This window comes from Falco naumanni, unplaced genomic scaffold (genome assembly GCF_017639655.2).
Source record: "Falco naumanni isolate bFalNau1 unplaced genomic scaffold, bFalNau1.pat scaffold_295_arrow_pat_ctg1, whole genome shotgun sequence".
Lineage (NCBI taxonomy): Eukaryota > Metazoa > Chordata > Aves > Falconiformes > Falconidae > Falco > Falco naumanni.
This window is the reverse complement of record NW_024427431.1, coordinates 17750-37652: the sequence shown is the minus strand read 5'-3', so window position 1 is coordinate 37652 and position 19903 is coordinate 17750. Positions and strand designations below refer to the sequence as shown.

Here is a 19903-nt window from a genome sequence, read left to right as displayed (position 1 = left end):
CAGTTTCGGAGCAGGGCTCCGTGGGAGTGACAAAGTGAGGGGACTGTTTTGTGGCCGAGAAGGAAAACCATGACACCACCATACAGGAAGCAATTCCATTTTAATAGTCTCCAAAGTGTCACGGTTCGAAAGGAAGAACAATAGGGTAAGAGCACGAATATGCAGCCAATACCGACAGAAGCAGCGTTGGTAAGCTTCTCAATATTGCTTTTTGGTATTTCACAGGGAAAAACATTGAGCCTAATATTTCTCATCTGTAGAGTTCTTGGGGGCTTTGGGGAGAAGGAAACTGACACTCTTACTAGGTTGTCTGAGAATCACAGTTTACGGTTACTCAGTGTCTTCTGGTCTCACAGGATGAGGCAGAGGTATAATTGATTTCTTCTCTGTAACTCTGCAAAGAGCTTTCCTCGTACCTATGGCAAAAGAAAATCATGCTATTATGAAAGACAGTCATTGCACAAAGCCACGTTAAGTGACTTCTCTATTACGTTAAGATCATTTTTCAAGAAGATTTCCTAGAATATCTTGAGTTGCAAGTGACCCATAAGGATTCATCAAGTCCAACTCCATGCTCCTTGCGGGACTACCTGAAACTAAACCATATGACTAAAAACATCATCCAGATGCTCCCTAAGCTCTTGACAGGTTTGGTGCCCTGACTGAACGCCCTTTCAGTGGATAAGATTTTCCTAATGTCCAACCTGAACTTCCCCTGACGCAGCTTCATTCCGTTTCCTGCAATCAAGTTTCCTAACTGATGTACTCTTCAGTAGGAAAAGCTATCTAAAGCAGAATACAGAATCCCATTCATCAACGACTATCTGAACTTGTACAGGCCCAGGAACCCTCAACACAAGAACCTTTCCATTCAACTTAAGGCACAACAACCACTTACCGTAAGCATCTTCATCTGGCTCTCCACTGCTAGCAGAGTAGCGCTCCGATACTGTCCGGTACACACGGCAGCCGAGCTGCTTATACATATTTACTGCAACCCGATTTGATACTCTCACAAAGAGATCGACGAAAAATCCACCCTTTCTTTGGAAACATAAAACCAAAGAAAAACCACAGTAAGGAACAGCAGGTGAATGTATTGCTAAATAACCCATAACTTGTAATCTGACCAAGAGCAGGTCTGACGATGTCATATGCTAATCAAACACCTTTCACACTGCAGTAACAGATGCACTCCTTTCCCAAGGGACAAATCCGGTATAAGTTCAGATTTTATTCTATTTTTGCCATATAACCATTCTTTTATACCAGCCTGTAGGTTCAAAATTATGAACAGGAAGAACAGGGCAAGCTAAGCACTCGCACAGGTCTCATATACACATAAGAAATCTTTCATTAAAAAAAAAAAATCATCTAAAAATCCACATTTTCAATTGCATTGGCTTAGGGACTGCCTCCTTCAATGTGCGTGGCAGGGGGCAGTGGCGGAACGGGTCACAAAGTTCAGTCACCTAACACAAGGCAGCCCTTCTCCTCACAAGGCAGATTCCTCAATGTGCAATTTTCCCATTTTACCAATTACAATGGGGTTGCCCTACCACCATGAGTTCAGGACATTTCCCTGTGGGTTCATTTGATGCTCAATTAAATCTTCAGCAAGTACAAGCAGCCAAGCATGACAAAAAGTAAGCTAAGGTACTGTCTGCCATACAGAATTGGTTCCAAGGCTGCCTGCAGGAACTGCAAAAATCTCATGATCACTGAACAAGCACGCTGGAGACCCTACGGGAAAGTGTTGACCCTCCATGAAACTCTCTTGCTGTCAAGACAAGGACCTTTTTCTATACAGTATCTCTATTAGAATTCAGGCTACACCCTACTCATTCTGGCAAGTTAGCTTTCATAGAAACCCTGAGATCTTACACCGCCACATGACAGTTTTAGTCTTGTTCTCTAATTACAGGGAATCCTCAGCGAATCAGAACACTACTTAAAGCAAAATTCCGGGTCTCTTTCATGCAAGTCAAATACCTAAGCCATGTCAGTTGAGAGGTTACTTTTAGAAGATTAAAGATAAGCATGGTACTCACACTTCTGAAATTTCTCCCAGTAGTTCCATCAATTTAGCAGCCAAACCCAGCTGTTGAAATTCCGGTGCGACAGAGAGAGCAGTAACATGTCCGTGCCACTCTTCCCCAGCCACAGAGCCTTCCGCTTTACCCAGTGCTGCGAACGTACAGAGCATCAGAGCAGTAAGGAGCACCTTGGGAATAATGCACCACACGCAGCCACACGACTTTACAAAAAACCAAGCAGTCTACAAACAAACATTGCAATGATTGTGGTAAAGGCTTAAGCAGCGATTCTATGCTATTACTCAGTGATTCAGCAGCCACTAAGTTTCATTTTGATGCAGTATTACAGTTTTTTCTTTGTTAGTGTAAATAAATAAATGGATCTCCACAAATTCATTGTTTGAGGCGTGACTTCCAAATGCAAGTTTTAAGCAATTCTCTTGAGTCTTTAACTGAGCGGAATTCACGACTGAAGGAACGGAGGGCTAGAAGCCCAAAACTCACTCACCATCCCAGCAATTACTGAAGACTTTTTTTGACTATGGGGCAATAGAGCTTGGGACGCTTTGCCAATGTGGCAAGAGAAAGCAAAGGCCCTGGAAACACTGGACGTTTAAGGAAAAATAAAAAATAAAAGCAGGGATGGGTGTGTGTTCTTCATAGTTCCTCTCCTTTCTACACAGAGCCAAGCTACTGTTAGCTCGTTAATGAATATGCAGACTTCCACAGGGCACTCTTATAAACATCAGGCACTGCTAAATAAGCAACTGATGTGGTGGGTACAGAGAAACCTTCCGTACAGCAAACGCTTTAAGCTTTACTGTTAAACACTTCATTTCCTGGGTCCCTACAAAGACTCCCATTCTGTGCCCACCTTCTCAAACCTGCCAAAAGAAGGGGAATAAAAACAACTGGAAGGAACAAATACATATATATACATATATATATATACACACACACATATATATATATATATATATACACACACACATGTAAAAACACGGCGAATCTCTGTAATTAAAAAAATTAGGAAAGGATGCAATCATCCAAGTAATGAGGAGTTAACTGATGCGCTGCATCGGACAGTCTTGTCAAACTCATGCTGGTGAAACTAAGCTCATACCAGTTGGTTTACTGAAACACTTGTCATTTTGATTCAAGTATATGTATGCTAAGACATTCGGCTATAGAGTGAGTGCAAGAAAATACATTTTTGCACACTACAGCAAGAGACCTGCAAAGGGCCACGGTATAATATGCTTCAAAAGAGTCTGTGGTACAAGAAATTCAGCCTCATGGGCTGCTGGCTCAAACACACTGGTGGAACACTCTGTATAACTGGCCATACGCACGGTTTACACGGAGTGTTGTATGCAATGCACATGTTTAACTAGGTATTTATGGTTTAAGACTTGTTTTAGCTCCTAAGGCAGGCAGCCAGCAAAGATGTTTTCAAGAGTTAACAAGGAACAGAAATTAAAGGAGTTGCTGGTTTTAAGAAGCTGACTCATCATTGTTTTGAAAAATGGCACCATATGGATCACTGTTAATGCGCTTGTAGACAAAGCGAAAGACCTTGGGTTGCGGGCAGCTGTGCAGCTTTGTCTGAATCTTCTGAGGGTAGGTATCTTCTGTCAGTTGCTGCCGGGTGTCATCAACAAAAAGAAACAGGCTATAGTCTTCTGGATTCTCCACTCTAAACTTTTCAGCACAAAGCTGACATACATCTGCGGTAGTGATGTAGGGTCTTACTAGTAAGGTCTTTCCTGTACACGCACTGTTAACTTCCTGGAATGCAACACGAAGGTAGTTCTGTAGAATGAGAAAACAGACATCAGAAACAAAACCTCCAAACCTCATCCTCTGAAAACAGGAAGCTCAGCAACAAACAGCAATCCTCTCTATGTTCTAGTTGTGAAACGCACACCAGTGATTCCTGTACATTACAGCCACCTTGTGAATTGACGTTGGTGATAAGACTGTGGCAGGCATAACAAATTCATAAGTTGACATCCTCCTTTCCTTGGCTCACATTCTAACCCTGCAATTACAAACGAACAGATAGCAGTCTTAAAGCCCCATTGAAAACACCAGTGGTTTTAACGGGACTGGGTGTTTGGCCTTACTAGGAAACTAAATGCTGTGAAGCAAAATAAACATCAGAGGCTGTAGGACAAGGCCTCAAGAACAAGAGTCCAAGTACTGTTAGCCTGATGAATAAGACTTGTAGGGCACAAGCCCTGGGAACCAAGGAACAAGCCAACAGCAGACCCCTGAGCCGCTACAGCTGAGGAGGCAGCCAGGCGGACAGAGAAACAAGTAGCCAGATAAGGGAACGGATGGCGCCGATATGTAACTTTGTTAATCAAGAAAGCCGCCTAGAAAGAAACCCCCTAATCTTAGAATAGGAATTGTTGCTATAAGGTAAACTAATCGGTTCCTATTGTTTAAACGGTGTGTCTTAAATGTCAACCAATCAGTGTGTAATATGTAGAAGGTAGAGACGTATATAATTGTAAGAAAATCACTAATAAACTGACATCTTGCTTGCATCAAGCTGTGTCCCGTCTCCTCATTCGCCGCAAATTGGTGACCCTGACGTGATCCAGTGAAGGATCCGACGTGGAGGGGCTCTTGAATCACCTGAGCGACTTGCAGCAAATCCCACAGAACTTTGAATGATCCGCTGAAAGGAAGCGGGAGCCGGCCTGAAATCCCTCCGGAGTTGAGAGGTGAGCTGTGGGAAATCCGTAATGGGGAATCGGGCTTCGTCCCCAGAAAGAGACGTTTATGAGCTTATGAAAGGTCTCCCTAACAAACATGAGAAAAGTATTTCTGGGCATGACCTTAAAGCAATGCTCAAGTGGGTGCAAGTAGATATGCCCGCAGTGACTGCATCTACAATTTTTACACGGGAACTTCAGGACAACACAGAGGTGAAATTGTGGGATTCTGCGACAAAAGGCAATACTGAGTCCCACCATCTGCTCTCTTCATGGAGAGTTATTTTTGAGACTCTGAAAGCACAAGAAGAAAAGGCAGAGGAAGGAGAGGAAGAGGAGTCGCATGCTCTTTACCAGCCTCTAAGTCACAGTGCTCTAAACCCCTGGGTGTCAATGCAGTTGAGTATCCGTCAGAGGAAGATCCCTTTGACCCAGGACTGACAGACCCTGAAAAAGGACCTGATTTATACTCTCCTGATCCACGCGATCTGTGGGCAAAAATAAAGAAACAAGCTTTAAGGGAGGTGGATTTAGAAATGGCTAAGACTATAGTTGCTCCGCTCTTGTACACTCAGGGTCGGGCAGGGGGACCACGATGGGAGGCTCTTTCTTTTTCGGTTGTTAAGGAACTGCACCGCAAGAGGCAGCATGCCCAAGAGATGATGCTGCAACTGCTGGTCAATACTATTGAAGAGAAGCGTCACACAATATGTTCATCATAAGGAAAAAGAAAAAAACCCAACCCTCTGCCAGCAACACACAAGGGTGTTGATCCACAGGTTGCTGCACGATAAACCATTCACACTCTTTATGCTGCAGCATGCAAAAGGCAATCCATTTTCATGCAGGACATTTCCATCACATTAACCAATGGCAACTTAGTGTCTGAGCCTGATGTAACCAAATTTCATCTAACAGGCTTAGAGGGAGGCAGAAAGAAAATTTACTCTGCAACATTAAAGTAAAACCGTATGATCACGAGGCAAAAGCTGGATCTTTTTTCTCTGCTGAAATTCACACATGTGCACAACTGATAACATAGATTAATTCTAAACAAGTCCTACAAGCAAACGCAGTTCTACGTTTCAAAAAGTATTTAAAAAGTAAAATAAAAAGCAACTGGAAAAAAACACACCCAACCACAAAACACTTTTGGACACATGAGCAAAGCAGCCTGCCATCACGTGCTTTTTTGCAAAAAACTAACTGCAATTAGAAACTAAAAGCAGTAAAATGAAAGGAGATGGAAAAAATGACAGTAAGAAAGACCTGTTTATTTACTGAGCTGATACTTACGTTTGTACGCTGAATAAATTAAGCATGCTAAATCACAATGGCAAAAATTCACGTTTCCTAAGAACAAGCTGTTAAAAGCTAAGACTGAGAAGAATGCTCATATGACTTCAGTTCCAAAGAGCACTCTGGGTTTTTAATAAACTTTTGATAGCTTGCAGACTGAAACACTGGAACTTTGCAACAGCTTTTAAACCATTAGGACTGAGCAGAACTAATCCATTTTTGTTAGCCGGTGTGAAGAAAAAATAAATAAAAAAAATCAAATCAGCTCTAAATAAGGCAAAGCACACTACAGTTTCAATTTCTAAAGTAGCTAACACACAGAAGACCTGTTTTTCGATGCTTCTAGATGGACAGGATTGCTTCAAGGAGAGGCTGAGGTTTGTGCAAATGCCTGTAACTCATATAGTAAGTATCAAAATTCTTTATGCAGTATCAGCAAGTTGTATTTCATCATCATCAAAATACCGGATTTTTTGCTTTTCCATCCTTTTGAGGGAGGGAGGATGAAGGCCTTTCCAGGACCCAAAAGCTGGTGGTAAGGCTGTGAGACAGCACCACAGACATGTAGTGACCACATCCTGGTTCAATGTGGGAAAGATGAGTTGAGCTGAAGCTGTGTTACACATACCTTGTAGGGAAGGTGCTTCATGTCAGGACTGCAGATGTGGAGAAGGGAGATGGAAAACTGGCATTCTGGGCAGGCAGCAAAGTGCTTGAATTTGTGCCAAGCATAGCCTGGAAGCGGAGCGACCTTACTGATTTGAGGCTCTCTTTCAAAGAGTCAAAGGAGCAGCCCTGGACACAGCTGGTGCCAGCTCTTCCCGTGCTCCCCTGCATCTTCCAGCATCCAGCACGGCGTCCAGCTGTACAGGTAGCTTGGCTGAAGTTCAGTTGCTGAGGAAGAGAAGGTGAAACTGAATACAAGATCCTGCTGAAAAAAATCTTCTGTCATTTAGTCATCCAGCAGAAATACAAAGGTGATTAATTTTCCTATTAAGCGTAATATTTTGCTAGAAAGAACAAAGACTCAAGCTACTTGAATGTGACACCTAACTACAGGTAAGCAGAATATAAAATGGATCCCAGTAAGATGGACTAGCTTTGTGCGCTTGCCACAGTTTGGAATTTCTGTTTGTCAGTTCTCCTGTTCCTAAGAGAGGCATATTGTGGGAGACTGCTGCTTTTCCCAGCTCCTTCCTGTTCAGTGATGTGCTGTGGTTGTTTGCATGGACACTGATAAAGCAGAAGGAGCCACAAGTGAAAGGTTTAATTACCTCCTGATGACCCCATGCCTTCATTTATCAAGCTCTTAGCTACATCATAACTTATTGACGGTTGTTGTTAGCCTCTCCAGCAGCTTTGCACTGTGGTATGGACTGTAAACAACCAGACACAAAGGAGTAAATCCTTTCTTCTCGATTCCAACATCCTCCTTGCTTCAGTTCGCAAACTGATGCATCTGGACAGACAGCAGCACGCCTATCTACGTAACAATCTTTTCCTATATGAAAGGCATGCAGACTTGGTTTTAAAAGATAAAGTAATCCCGACTGTTTTGTTATTCTTCAGTTGGAGTTACTGCCCTACTCTGAAAGAGCAGTAAGAAATGGGAGGGGGGAGAAAAAAACCCCACAAAACAAACTACAAACATGAAGACATCCACAATACAGAACTCTACTCCTTGCTTAAACTTTCAAATTGTAGGCAAGCTTTTCTGCCAAGTCTCCTCTCTATTACCCACGGTAAGCCACCAATCGCTACTGGGGAGTTGTGATGATTTATACCACTGGAAATCTGGGTTTGTTCTTTTTAACAGCAAAGCGTACAAAGAAGCTGAATCTAAAATACAATTTGGTCTGTCCTCGCTCTGCACGACTTAAATACAAAGGACAGTGGGAAAGCTCCATTATTTAGTGTTTCCTTTATACCATCATAACCACACTCTGTTATGAAGTGGAAAGACTTTGAAACAGAGGCAAATTTGCCAGCCATCTTCTCAGCACTGCTTCACACCACTTGTGGCCCCAAGGAAATCATTATGAATCATACTTCTCAAATGGAGATTTCCAACAAAACAACCATCCCCTGGGCTTTTTTTCTCTTCAGCCTAAAGCTCTACCTGAAAATCATCAACTGAAGGCATTGTTCTGTTAGTTGTCCTCCTCTTGTGCCATTGCCGGAGAGTATCTCTAGCTTCTGAACTCAGCAGCTGGGCAGCCTGGTCTTCCTGGAAGTTCTTGATCAGCAAAAGTGCTCCATAAGCACTTGCCAAGGAATATCCTCCTGTGAAGGACAGCAGGGGAAGAACAATTCACAGTGGTTGCAAACACCACGCCAGTTCCAACGGGTCACAGTCAAAAGTACAAACGATTTCTGTTTTGTTTTTTTTTTTAATAAACAGACGCACACATACACGAAAGTCACTGCATTCTATGGCCAAAATATTTATACGTAAAGAAAAACAGCTTACTTGCCTGCAAAATACTGGACAGTGTGTTCTCAGCTGCTAAGAGCCGTGCAGTGGTTGCCTGGGCTCCATATTATCAAAGTGGTGCAACAGTATCCATCTCTGGGTCCGCTAGCGCTGGGGGTGGCCGGTTATTTAAATGACCAGTGTCGCTCCTTTACTCCTGAGTGTTTTTACAAAGGTGGAACATGAGTTTTCTTCTAAACAGTTTCCAAACAGCGATTTGTTTTCTTCCTGAGCTTCAAGCGGGGATCAAACAAACACAGCTGTTTAAACGACATAAAAGACCATCTACCACTGTTCAGGAACTTAAAAGTGACCCCCTTAGTGGCAACAAAGCAATGACCGAGCGTGTGATTTGTACCTGGAAGCATCCCAAAGGTTTTGCTTTTGTTTTTAAAAGGCAGGCTGTGTTTGTTCACCTATGTCCAACACTACATCCAACTAGTTCAGGAGGCAGCGTGTACAGCTCTCCAGACTTCACCTTTATTACATGAGTGGAGAACAAAGTACAGCCACAACAGAGTTGCCGATGTACAAAAGGAGCTGCAGGTCACAAAGGAAAAGGACTCTCAGCAGGAGGCAACAGTCCTCAGCAGCCAGGAGAAACAGAAGACAGGCTATCATATATTTCTCTTGCTCTTTAAGTAAACTATTTGAGTGGGAGCGTTCAATTAAGAGGCAGCACGGTCTATTTGTGGAGTCATTCAGAGATGCAGTCTATGCTCACAGTAGTGCTTTCTGTATTACCGACAGCATCCTCTCGCTTTCAGCTCTGTGATGAGTTCAATACGTGGAAGACACGCAAGACCCACCAGACAAACTGGAAAATACATTTACATTTGAACCGCACAACCCCAAAGCACTAAACAATTTTTCCTGCACCGTACAGTTTAACTAGTGCACAGACAGGGCCAGCCAATAGATGAATGACTTTTGCTACATTAAAAACGACACGACTTAACAGCCCAGTAAATATTTCTGCCTTTCAAGCGTGTTAATGATCTCCAGCTTCACATCTCAAGTATTTTCTGTCCTAAGATTCCTGAACAATGCACCCTGCACACAAAGCAGGGAACAAACTAGTACTGAACCAGAGGAAACCCGACACAGTTCTGTCATGCATATCGGCATGTAAAAGGATACAGCAATTTCAGCAACCCAAGAGATAGCAGAAATGGGACGTATACACATATACTTAACTCACAGCTGAGCTTGGTCACAAGAACCTTTGAAACTTCCTCATAAACTGATAGATTCTGGGGCCTACCAAGGGCTGGCAGAATACCTCTTTGTTAAAACCACCACCGTGAAAACAAAGGAGGGAGATTTCCTTGCCTCTAGCAGACTTCAGCCATTGTTCAAGAGTGCCTTAAGAAACATATTCCTAGGCCTCATAAAAATACTCTGTGAGAAGCAAGTATCGGGCATAAACCAGGATCATTAAGGGGGGCAACATTCTCAAAAGCACTCTCCCCAGAGGGGCAGAGAATTCCCCCAAAGATTTTACAAAGCACCTAACCCGGGTCCCATTCCAGGTCTCACAACTCAATTGAATGCTGCAGACCCAGACATACTCTCGGGACATTTTCAGGCACAGAAGGATAACCACAGTTGGCACCCGCACAGCCTATGTTTGCTTGCTAAGTCAGGACGCCTCCTCCTTCTTGGCAGAAAACAACATACTCCCTCCTAAGACGTCGGTAGATTCCCAGGTCACTTGGGGCTGTAACTCTGCAAGCTAACCAGCCTTCTCTTATTTTAAGGTGGAAATAATTACAAGGTTCTCTTGTTACACTACCGCCATCACCGACTACATGACTCCGTCAAAAGGGTTTCTACTCAAACGAGGTGAGGAAGAATCCCCCTTCCCCAGCCCTCCACTCAGTTCTAATAGCAGTTGATTACCTTCTCCATGCAGCAAAGATGGATCCAGCAATTCCACCATGTATTCAGTTTCAGTATCCAGCTCCAGCGTATCACCCTGGGCCAGCACATATGCCAACACAGGCAAGAAGTCATCAGCTCCAAACAGCCTCCCTGGGTCAAAGAGAACAAAGGCAGCGATAGACAAATCACACCCTTTTACCAGTTTCGGTGTTTGAAAGGAAAGTGTTATTTTGCTGCCTTTACTGACCGAGTTTGTATTACTCTAGAGCCTCTCGTTACGGATGTGCAGCAAAGAGAACATCATCGGACACTTGGTGGGCAGCGTCCAGCTTCATCTTGTACTTCTAACGAGCACAAACTGGATGACGCAGACCTTGAAGCACGCAAGGGAATTTAAAGACTGGGCTCACCTTGGTGTCAGCTCAACTGGTGAACTCACAAGAGGTAGCCATGCCAGTCTGGCCTGACCTCCACCCGCACTTCTGTCAGTGGCTAAAAGAAAATCAATGGGCATTTTCTTTATACGTGCACGGACGACGTCCCCTTTCTGGAAGGATCCAGCCACAAGTATCCGTTCCTGAGTCCGAAACCCAGCAGAGAAGCCTGTATATAAAAGCCTATTAGATTTTACATGAAAACTCTGCACATTTCCTTGATGGATCATGGTTAAAAACACCAGTGAGCAAAGCCTCACGTAACTCCCAACTAGCTGGTGAAGCATCATCAGTAACAACAGCACGCAACACACAGAGGCTCTGCTGTACCTAGGTCTGTATGTGTTCCTCTTACCGCATTTAAACTTTCTCTTTAGAAAACGCTATGTGGCTAGATCTCTGGGTCTGGCCAAACTGTGCTCATTGCAGAAGCGGTGTGATGGTCACTTGAAACATCAAGATCGGGAGCCAGTTTAAACTATGGCGAAACTCCAGAGGACTGAAGGGCTGATATTGAAAGTCAGACCAGCTAAGACATACCCTCCAGGTATTACACTATTATATGGCTGAGATTACAGGACAAAGCAGGTACTGGAAACAGGTGCTGGCTCGATGCCACATTTTAAAACTTTACATGACAAAGCAAGACAACCCCAAGGAGCATTTGCTGCATCTTAGCCCAAGCCCCTCAGTACAATGGTTCACCAGAAGCCTCTCAGTACTTTTCTTTTGCATGTTGGGAATACCTTACTCAATGTGATAATACAGTATGGAGAAAAAACCAAAGTTTACATCACTTTGGGCAAAGATTCCTATATACATTTTAAAATGCAGGATTTTGCACAGAAATAAGCCAGGTCTAAGCTCCTGCCCAAATCTTGCCAAAGTGCCTGGGGGTCTTTTACAGCCTCAAGCTTTCACCATTCACCTCAAGTCTCAAAAGAAAGCAAGCATCCTGATCGGCACAGAGCCCAGCTGCAGATTCAGCGCTCGAAAGAAAACTGCCAACCACCTGCAGCAGCTTATACTTTCTTAAGAGAAAAAAATCTTCCACTACCACCAGCATTGCTTCACCTTAGCTCGTGACCTACCACGGCAGCGTATGATAAGATGTCAGGCAATAGAGCTGCACCTATGAATTCATGCTGTCCAGCACAGCGTTTTAACTGTGCCACTGACTAATCAAGCGGGTCTTAACTGGTCTGTGGTTCCATTTCACCATCTAGGTTTCAAGTCACTTTGGGACTCCTGCTACAGCGTAAAAATAGATGTTATTTCTCTTGCAAAAACACAAAGAAATTGTCCAAATGAGAACGTTCAGAGGCACAGCAAACCCAAAACACTGGATCAGGGGCTGCTTTCCTCCAGCCATTAACACAGAGCCCTTGTAATTGTCATATTGCATACACACTGCTGAATTACTACAGCTAGATACTGGGTGCATCCTTTATTACGATTTCCAGGAAAATACTAATTTAGAACCAGTGTCAAATTCTAGGCTTACAGGACAGCCTTTCTGACAGCCAAATTCAAATGCCTACAGTCAAGCAAAGCTGGTGGTTGGGTTTTTTTTTTAAGCTGCTTCACAACTCTGCTTCACACTGAATTTGTAAGATGTGCTGCCAGATGCAGAGAGATCAGGAAGGAAGCAGAGGAAGAATCCCTCTCAAAAGGGCAAGGAGATGCTACAAGAGCTCCAGGAGGAGGAGACAAAGCTGCAGAATCAGGTGGTCTCATCTCCTCCACCAAAACACAACCCCAGGTTTAGAAAAACAATGACCTTGAACCACAAGAAGCACCATACCTGAGTTATTCTCCATAACAGTATAAATCAATTTGCAAACTCTCAGCAGCAGCATGACTTTCTTTTCAGGTGAATACATCTTCTGCGTGGTCACAGACTTTCAACATCCACATAGTCTGGTGTTGGAACAAACACGCCCGGTTCCTGAGGATTCCTCTGCCGCACCACCTGAAGGTTTTCCTTCAGTTGTTTCCAAAAACCATCTGCAGTATGAAACACTTTCAACATTGCTTCATTATGGCTCTTCAACAGCTTCAGAATGCACTTATGCATGGCCTTCTCCAGGACAACATCTGCAACGGGAAAACACAAGTTGAGCTGTCTTCCTCCTCTAGAGCAGAGCCAGTAGTAACAACCACTCCCAAGAGACACTGTAGAGCAAGACCTACTTGCTAAGGCTTAGTTATTACAGAAGCTGAGTCTCCAGATGTTTGTCAACAAGAAAATAAAAGGCAGAACAGAATCTGTATTCTATTTTCATTTCTGACAACGTGGGAAGTACAAAAAAACCCACAAAGGCAGACTACAAATTGTCACAACAAAAAAAAACCCAACAAAAAAAGAAATAAACCCCAAAACAAAGCAGCAAGCAAGCAGCAGCTCCAGTTAACTTTTTCTTTTGTTGGCCAGAAGTGTCCCGGTTTTATTTTACTTTGAGCTTAGACTTTAATTCTGAAACTTGAAGCATAACACAGTCAAAACCCTAACTTTTGTCTGCTTTGGCATGAAAGCCCATCTTTTTTTGCATGGTTTCCATCAGAAACTATAACTCACCCAGGGTCTCCTAAAACTTGGCTCAGCTTTAAGATCTTTATGATGCTGGACAGATTACGGGCACTAAACTATAAATGAAAACCAAGCTGCGTTTATCCAGCTTCAGATTTCATCATGCAAGCTTATATACAGCTTTGTCATCAAGTCTGAAGTTCTTTGTTTGGCAATAGTGTGCACATGGCACAGTAACCTCTCAGTTATTTTTCTTTTATTCTTGTTTTACTCAAGGTTTTCTTTAACAGTCAGTCTCCATTTCCAAGGTACAGAACACATCAACAGAGAAAGCTCTTTGGTAAATATTTTCTTTGAAAACCTTTACTTTGTAAGTGAATTTTCTCTCCCACTCAGCCTCCCTATGACAACATAGCTTACATTAATAATTAGCTTATATCCATTATTTGTACTATAGTGAACCGCCACAAGCACAATAGAAACTAAGGACCCTTCAGCCTGGCCACAGCACAAACACCCTGGCGATGGGGCAGGACGCGAGCCCAGACTAGGCAGATGTATTAGGGGAGCACAGGGACCGAGAAGAGAAAGAGGAGAGGCCGTGTCACCACTAGATCACACATTTATACAGGCTAACAGTGGACATCCCTGCTGCTAGTGGCAACTCAAATGTTTCGTTAAACCTCATGCCCTTTCCAGGTTCTTTCCCTGTTCTTACATGTTTCTCCTAGACCAGTCTCTTTTTTTCTCCCCCTGGCCTGCCCTTTTTGGGGGTGGTTTTTTTTTTTTGGAAATTGCAGGCTATTCCTAAGGCTTGGGATTTACACACACACACACTCCCCTCCAAATAAACATTACCTACTACTTTCGTTTTCTTGCTTTTGCTTTATGTTTTCATTTATTTTATCCTTGTGTTCAACCAATTTTCCTTTTGTGCCTTCAGACTGCTCTTTCTCATACAAACACACCCTTCACACACTCCTCACCTTATGGTGTCTTTGCTTCACATGTAGCATTTATTCTGTACTTGTCTGGCACACAATTCCCAAATGTCCAACCCTATTGGGAGCTCCCATCTCCCCTGTCCCAATTCTGCTGGGGCTTTGGTAGCTTCTCTTACTATTTTCCCCTTCCGAGATCCTGATGGAGGTGGCAAAGCCATGTCTGCTTCATTCCCAGACGCTTCAAACACATCTAGGTGCTCTCTCACGGAGCCTGCAAAAAGGTGGAAAGAGTGAATGTGAGGAGCAGCACTTGCCCTCTGATTTTCTATAGCCACCAGTAAAGGCATAACCAGTCTGACACATGGTCTTGATGGCCTGTCACACAGCGTGAAGGGCAGATCTAGCTTCCCACCAGACCAAAGCCACCAATTATACATAACAAGCGGCAACATTTCAGATGACTGATCTGGTAGAGCCACACAATCACCATTGACAGCACTACCAAACCCAGCCAGGAAAGCAGAAGCATCACCCTTCTGCACAGTGATAGAAACTGCCTCTCCCTGCTATCAGAGCCATCCTCAGGGCTCACAGGGCAGAAATATTTTTCCACCAAGAAAAATGCACAAATCTCACCCACTGGTATGTTAGCTAGCTGAATTTCTAGAGCAGGAGTCCTCAAACTACGGCCCGCAGGCCAGATACAGCCCCCCAGGGTCCTCAATCCGGCCCCCAGTATCTACAGACCCCCCCTGCCCCTGCCAGGGGTTGGGGGGGGAGGGGGCGGGGAAGGGAACCAAGCAACTGCAGATGACTGCCTGCCACTTCATCTGCACGCCGCCCCCCTGTTTAAAAAGTTTTGGGACCCCTGTTCTAGAGGGTACACATAGTTCCTTGGTAGCTTCACTGATTTTTATTTTATTTTTTTTACAGTTCAGCTTGCTTCCTTTATTTATACTGCCTGTTCAGTTTTCTAAGAAAAGTGAAACCGTCAAATGCTTTGCTTGTAAGTGGAACATCTCTGCAGTTTGCATTCCAAGTGCCTATCTCATTTAAGTCAAAATTAAAGCAGTCTGTGCCACCAAGCACTGGATTAAAGAACTCTCTATGCCCACGTTAACTCCCACAGGCTTCCACTGGACATGACTAGTTAACATCAGACATCCTTCCCCTCAGCAAAGCGGGGTCATCACCACATCTGGTCACAGGAGGCTCAATAAACTGTAAAGAGTTCAGCACAGATCCCCAGAGCCCTTGGTCCAAAAACAAGGGAGCACCTAGCTTAGGATGGGACATCGGAAAACTCAGTACACTTCTCCGATCCTCTTTATAGGCTCCAGCCCGGCTGGTTCAGCTGCTGCCTGCAGCATCAGCACAGAGGGAGCTGCAGAAACCGTCCCTCCCCAGAGGCTACGGGAACTGGACGTGGCAGGCAGGGAAAACTCCTCCATAGAGCCCCAGTCCCTGGTCGGGGCCAGGCTTGTTACCTGTAGGCAAGAAGTAGAAGCCTCAAGCCTTCTGCCCTCAACCCTCGCTTAGTGCCGCTCCCACAGCTTCCCGTGCAGATGAGCGTCGCAGGAGGCGTTATTTCACATTGGCAGTTTGTCACGGGCTCCAAAAGCAGTGCCTGCAAATTGCTCCGAAATGTACTTGATCACACTCCACATTTACTCTAAAAACTTAAATCTGAAGCAGCACAGAGAAACAGAGCAGATAACTCACATGGCTGTGCTCAAAGCTCTGAACAGGGTCTAAATACTTATTGCTGAAGGCTGTTCCTAATGGTTTCTGTGCCGTTAAGGCAATCGGGTAAACAAAAACAGGACAGAACATTGAGTAAAGCATCCTTCAATGCTGTCCAGTGACTCTGTTACAGCTAATAGGAATCAAATGAAATAAAGGACATAGCCTCTCTTTGGAATCGCAGCCGTAACTGCCTTGGCTCCGTAAGGGCAGACCGAGAGAGACTGTCATTTTAATGCAGCACGTTTGCACAGAACTAGAAAATGAGGAGGTGACTAAGACATGGCAGTGTGTCTGAGGCGGTTGTTGTTCTAAAAAACAAAACAAAAAATCACAACCAAAAAAGCCCACCAAACCAAACAAAAAACCCCACCCCAAAACAACACACAGCCTTTTATTCTCCCTCGTGAATTCTTGGAATAGGCATAAGAACCACAGAGTTCTGCCCTCAAATTAAAAGTGGCAAATTCCAGCAAGTTGAAGCGGCCAACAACACAGCAAGATTGATAAACACTGGAATTATTTCTCAATGGTCAATAAACACCCCTACGTATCCTAATTAATAGAAAACCTATAGAAACGTTTAGATTATTATGAAAGCCTGGAAGGACAGCATTTCTAGTAATCTGGGTCCTAGACCAATATTCAGTGTCAGAAGACACCTATAAGCTGTTTATCCTTTCTACTGAACTGCTGTTACTGCTGCCTTTCAGAGAAAGGTGTTTCTGGATCCGATCCCCCAAATCAATTCCCAGCTAGCAGTTTTCACTGATTAAATAAAAAAAAGTATAGGAGGGTCATCCCCCCCAGGCAAATGAGCATCTAAGTTCTGAACTGAGGACTGATTCGTTGCATATGAACATCTCTGTATACTCCCCAAATCCAAACTGGCAACAAAAATTCTTGTTTGCTTCGGCATATGCAAAGTGTTTTCAGCTGTCCTCCCAGGTTGCTTAATACTCTTCAAGCCAAAACAGACACTCTTCGGGTTTTGTGGGGGTGGGGTTTTTTTGTTTGTTTTGCTTTTTAACTGAGCATCATTTGAGCTGAGCACCATGTAGTGTTCCTGAAGTGATACTTATCAATCATTAGCCTCTAGCCTCAAAATGGGAACAGGAAGTGATCTGATAAATGAATTGTAAAGGCAAACCAGCTCGTTTCGTCATGACTTGTGGATGCATCTGTATCCTGTGCTGACGTGCTATTTTGTTTTGCCACAAACCCCACAAGTCTGCATCTGGAAAGGACAACGTATTAGTCATCACCACTATCCTTACACAGCCTCTTTACAGCCTCACTGCCTGAAACTGCAGGCGTGCTCTTGCCTTTTCCTGGCTTCAGTTTACCTGTTACCCACTACTGTTGCTCCACGGAGATTACCTGTCAAACTTCAGATTTACATACAAGCCCTGATCATCACCTACGACAGAAAAACCATCCATCCATAAAAGAAGGGCTCAGTAAGAGACTGAACGAGCCTGGGAACCACCACAAAAAGGCACAGTCCTGTAAAGTAACGTTGCCTGGGAGGCTGAAAGCAGAAGGCTGCTTTAGAACACCACGGTGTGTGGTGTGTATGTGCAGAATACACGACTACGCTGCATTTGCTTTCTTATAGCTCTTCCTAATGTCTTGCACATGTATAGACTGGCATGACTGATACAGATCTATTTCAAGACACCTCATGTCAGGATGGCCAGGTGTCCAGCTCTTGGTGGACATCTACAGTGACACATGCCTCACCCCTTGTGCAGACAAGGGCATCTCCTCCAAAGAAGCAAGGCTCGAAAATCAAGACCTCACACAACCTATATGCCTTGATAATCTGCACAACCCTGAAAAGAAAGGTAGGACTGAGGCAGGTGATGGATAGGTGGTGGTGCCAGGAGCTAAACAACTAGGGAAGACAGGTCTCCGGGTAAACCTCCTCCCATTTTACCCGCCTAAAGCATGCCAATGAATGACAGAACTATCTGTGCTAGGTCTGGTTTGCTTTGTTCAGCTGTGGGTTAATTAAAACTCACGTTATGGCAGTGTGGTAAATACCTATCTTTTCTTAAAGAAGAGGTAATAAAGGACCATGGAATAAGTCACAAAGCAAATCAAAGGGATGCCTGGGAAAGGGAGAACCAAATCCTCTGCTCGGCACTTTTACCGCTTGTTTCTTACTTGCCCTATCTGCCTGCTCCTATAGCGAAAGGAGCAGTGGTGAGGGACACAGTGGTTGGCCTCGACTCAATATGAAAAGATACTAGGATGAACCACAGGGTAAGGGAATGGGACACCAAAACAAATGTACAAGCACCTAAAAAGTAACGCAGCACTAGAAAACAGTCACAATTTTTTTTTCCCCAAGAGCCAGTAGTGTCATACCATTCTAATTCCTTTAAGAGGATAACTGGATCAGCGAAGTAGAGGGAAGTAGGGGATGGGCTGTATCCTAACCTTTTTAAAGCCTAAAACCCTATTCCATGCAAATCTCCTATAAGCAAACAAGGGAAATCCTGTCATGCTGTAATTACCATAAGGTGGGTGGCTTGAACGGGTGTATAAAATACTGCACTTGGAGCCCAAGACAGGTATTTGCACAGGGGTCAGCCATGATGTCAGAGCAGAGACTTTACATACAAAATCTGCACATGACATCACAGCACGGGTGGAAGAAGGGCAGCCCCAGTCCTTCGCAGACCAGGTTTAATTAATAAGTGAGAAACGGGCCTAAAGCTAACGTGACAAAATCTCATGAGAACAAAAGTAAAACATTGCCTCTCAGCAAGAGGAATACAAAAGCAAAAGCGCTGCTCAAAGCAGCCTCCCCGGAGCAGCCGGCAGAGTGACTCAGCAGGGGACGGGCTGCGCCCCTGCACACCGCAGCTCTGCCCGCCCGCAGACCCCAGCCCCTGCCACAGGGCATGGCCTGCCAGCCAGGGACCAGCACAACCTCTCCAAGCCTCCTGCAACACCCAGCGTTTAAGAATCCATTACAGATGAGACATACCAAAGCAAAGAACAGACAGTATTGTTTAGGCACCTTCCCACACAACCAGTTAATACCTTATGGCCAAATTATTGAAGCAGCCAGTCGTTTCTTGGGCTGGGCCCAGGCTTGGGCATTGAGACCGAAGCTGTTCGGGTGTCCACCCTGCCTGGTAGAACAGCGACAGTCGGCTTGATTCCCTTCTCTTCACAGACAAGATGATGCAGTATTACCGTTAGATTGCAACACTACCAGAATCATTCCCGGTTTGTATTGAAGTACAACAGTAAGTGTTATGACACACAACATGTTAAAAAAGCAGAGGAGAGGTTTACGTATAGCCAAGGACCACTTACTCCAACTTGTAACTAAACTGATAAATCAACTGAAATATATTTATCAGGTAAGCATTAACACACACAAAGTAAACGCAGTAAGATGATAGTTTAGGCTTAAAGTTCAAGTCAGTGGAGCTTTCCCTGGAAAGAGGCTCATTCCTCTAACCAGCTTGTTCCATTTGTCAGCCTACCAGGATTTAAAGATTGGGCAGCAAACTCAAAAACAGATAAGCCAGCATTGTAGCCAATTACAATTAATTTAATACAATGACTACTGCAAACAATTTAATCTAACACAGTCTGTTGCCTTTACAGGCACGCGGTGACCTGGCTCAGGAACGGCACGGCGGCCGACCCCTGGCCGCGCGGTCCATCAGCTCACAGACACCAATGTGGTGGATGGCAAATGGTGTTTATTGCTGAACGACGTGACACTATATAGCCTAGGTTTACAATGTCACTTCCGTCTGCTTACATCATAAACTACAAGCTGTTGGCTAGCTGGAGGGGGGCCCTGTGTTT

At 44.2% G+C, this 19903-nt stretch overlaps 1 protein-coding gene and 1 long non-coding RNA gene across 4 annotated transcripts; both read right to left on the bottom strand.

Moving 5' to 3' along the window:
- Nucleotides 1-83: 83 nt before the first annotated feature.
- LOC121082111 (N-alpha-acetyltransferase 20-like) lies at nt 84-2991 on the bottom strand. Its single transcript, XM_040581450.1, has 3 exons — nt 2052-2991; nt 899-1044; nt 84-416 (listed from the first exon to the last, which is right to left on the bottom strand). The coding sequence occupies exons 1-3, from the start codon at nt 2204-2206 to the stop codon at nt 331-333; spliced, it is 387 nt and encodes a 128-aa protein (XP_040437384.1). The 5' UTR covers nt 2207-2991; the 3' UTR covers nt 84-330.
- A 661-nt stretch (nt 2992-3652) lies between these two features.
- On the bottom strand, nt 3653-19654 carry LOC121082110. 3 transcript variants are annotated; one of them, XR_005825903.1, is made up of 6 exons: nt 19121-19654; nt 14366-14594; nt 12654-12946; nt 8178-8341; nt 6687-6952; nt 3653-4077 (listed from the first exon to the last, which is right to left on the bottom strand). It is a non-coding gene; the product is annotated as an uncharacterized LOC121082110 (long non-coding RNA). The 3 variants fall into 3 exon arrangements; XR_005825905.1 differs by lacking the exon at nt 14366-14594 and having other exon boundaries at nt 19121-19650; XR_005825904.1 differs by lacking the exons at nt 12654-12946; nt 14366-14594; nt 19121-19654 and adding an exon at nt 10434-10520.
- Nucleotides 19655-19903: the final 249 nt, after the last annotated feature.